At 50.5% G+C, this 2,467-nt stretch overlaps 1 protein-coding gene across 1 annotated transcript in view; it reads left to right on the plus strand.

Annotated features, from left to right (window-relative positions):
- Positions 1-615: 615 nt before the first annotated feature.
- Positions 616-2,467, plus strand: part of MROH7 (maestro heat like repeat family member 7) — a 51,793-nt gene continuing 49,941 nt past the window's right edge. Inside the window, 1 exon segment of the mRNA XM_023515097.1 lies at positions 616-1,837. Coding sequence (XP_023370865.1) covers positions 616-1,837 — 1,222 coding nt within the window.

Genomic DNA, 2,467 nt, shown 5'->3' on the forward strand with positions numbered 1-2,467 from the left:
GTGAATTTAGGTCCCAAGTCACATACAGCCACCTGGAAGTAAGGCAGCCCCTCGGAGGCTCTTCCTTCTCTTTTTCTGCCTTAAAGTAGAAGAGATTCCTCATTTGTAGATTTCTAGCTGGGTACGACCCTGTGCTAGGAGCTGGGAACACCCCAGAGATTAAGAGGTACACAATCCTTGCCATCGCAGAGATTGTCTCTAGCAAGGGCTAGAACCCGAAATGAATCATTAGAACAAAGTGTGATGAGCATTTTGCTAAACGGAGTGGGATTGGCAAAGGATAATGGGAAGAGGTTCCAAGCCAAGGGAATTGTGTTTGTTCAGGGTCCTGACCTGAGAGGAGGCAGGTCGTGGTCAAAGAAGGGAAATTCATGGGTAAAGGCTGGAACAGAGAGCAGGGAAGGAAGGAAGCAAGGAGGGATGGGCTGGAAAGGGGCCACCAAGGCCCTTGGAAGTCACAGCAAGGATTAAAGAAGGTGGAACCCCTAGGAAGGCTTTAAGAGGAGTGGCGTGGCTGCATCTGTCTTCTCTCTCTCCCAGGAGTACTGCAGGGAACACAACAGCTGGCTGTTGAAGAAAAGAGGGCAGAGGCATTGAAAGACCTTCAGACCAGACATGGCTCTGTGTCCAGGGGCTAACCTGGTCCTCCCTGAGGACCCAAAGATGACACCAAGTCTCAACCCCTGTGGGGCCCCAAGTTTAGGCCCAGATAACATCCCTGGGCCCAACCCAGACCTGGGTGTTGTTCCTTTATTGAACCCACCCCTAAGACCGAGCTTAGCTCCCATGCCAGATCTTAACACAACTCTGAGCCTTGCCTCAGGGACCGATAACACCTCAAGGCCTGACGACAGCAGGGCCATGGCTCCTGACTCTGGCCAGGTCACCAGTTCTTGCTCTGATGAAGCCCCAGACCTGGATTTGAGTCACATCTTGAGGGCTGACGCACAGAGGGCTCTCTGTCCAGCCTCAAATCCCATTCTGAGCCTTGAATCCACGGAGGCCACCACTCAGAGCTCAGAGAACCACCCTGGGTCAAATTCTGAAGAGGCCTCCCAGTACCTCTCAAGCAAAACTTTAGATTTGGGTCAGAGTAACTCCAATCCTTCTCGGCCTGAATTAAACCCCTTTTTAAGGCACCATTCAAGAGAATCCCTGATTATGGGCCACTGTATCTCCAGGCCAGGCTCCAAAGCACTCCTTATTCCAGCCTCGGACACTTCTCTGGATCATGACTCTAATCAGCTGCTCAATGTGGACTCTAGTAACCTCTCCAACCTGAACCTGAATGTAGCTCCAGATTCTGGGAACTTAATTCTGGACACAAACAAGACCACCACGCTGGCTTCTCATAACATCTGTGGGTCAGTTTCCAAAGGAACCTTTGGTGCAGCCTGGAGCACAAGTTCTAAGGGGACCATCAATATGACTACAGATGGATATTCCAGATCTGATTTGAACATGACTGTCACTCAGGCCTCGTGTGTGACCCTGATGCCTGGCTCCAGCGAAGGCATCAGCCTGCACTCCAGCTCCCATGGACCCAACTCCCCCGTCACCCCACCCTCGTGCATGACCCTGCTTCTGGGCTCCAATGAGACTCTGAGCCTGGGCTCCAGCCTCATGTTCAGCGATACCTCCACCTTGACACTGAGCAGCCAGCAGGACTATTCTGAGGACACCAGCATCCGTACGGTGCCCCTAGAGGAGAACCTAGAGAGCTGGAGAGAGATGGCCAGTGTCAAGATGAGCCAGTTCCCACTGGGACTCCCCACCTGCAATGCCACCAGCAAGGACATGACCTTCCAAGACATCCCTGAGGGTGAGTAAGGCAAGGGCCACAGCCCTAAAGTCTGGAAGGACTCTGTCTCCAGACTCACAGGGCAGGGAAGGAGAGGGGAGGATAGAGGAGGGGGACAACAGGAAAACATGCAATCTGTTCATTCTGCCCAAGTTCTTGGCCTTTCCCATCTAGGTGACTTGGGATAAGCTACTTAATCTCTGTGAATTTCCATGGCCTTAACTGTAATATCACTATGTGGTATTATACTTCTAGTCTGCCCAAATGATAATTCTGTTACCTAACTATGCCTTCCATTCAAAATGCCTTTCTTCCTTAATACATTGGAGACCTGGAGTCTCAGGCCAAAGGGTGACCAGTGGAGCAGGCAGGCTCTGGGCTCAGCTCAGCTCTATCGAGACTCTGTGGTCCCCATCCGGGTGAAGCCTTGGAGCCCTGGCTGGATGGAGCTTGTGCCTCAGGCCTGCTGAGTTCTCTTGGTTTCTGATACTGTAAATATCTTCTTCCAATCAATTATTTATTAATATACAACACTATATTAATATTTAAAAAATTACCATGGATTGCAGGACTGGTAAAAAAAAGAAAATTACCATGGCTTTGTGAATATGTAGGATGAGAATCCCTCTTTAAAATTCTCCTTCTGGCTTAGCGCCTGTGGCTCAA

This window comes from Otolemur garnettii, unplaced genomic scaffold, assembly GCF_000181295.1.
Source record: "Otolemur garnettii isolate 467f Iridium unplaced genomic scaffold, OtoGar3 scaffold00066, whole genome shotgun sequence".
Taxonomy (NCBI): domain Eukaryota; kingdom Metazoa; phylum Chordata; class Mammalia; order Primates; family Galagidae; genus Otolemur; species Otolemur garnettii.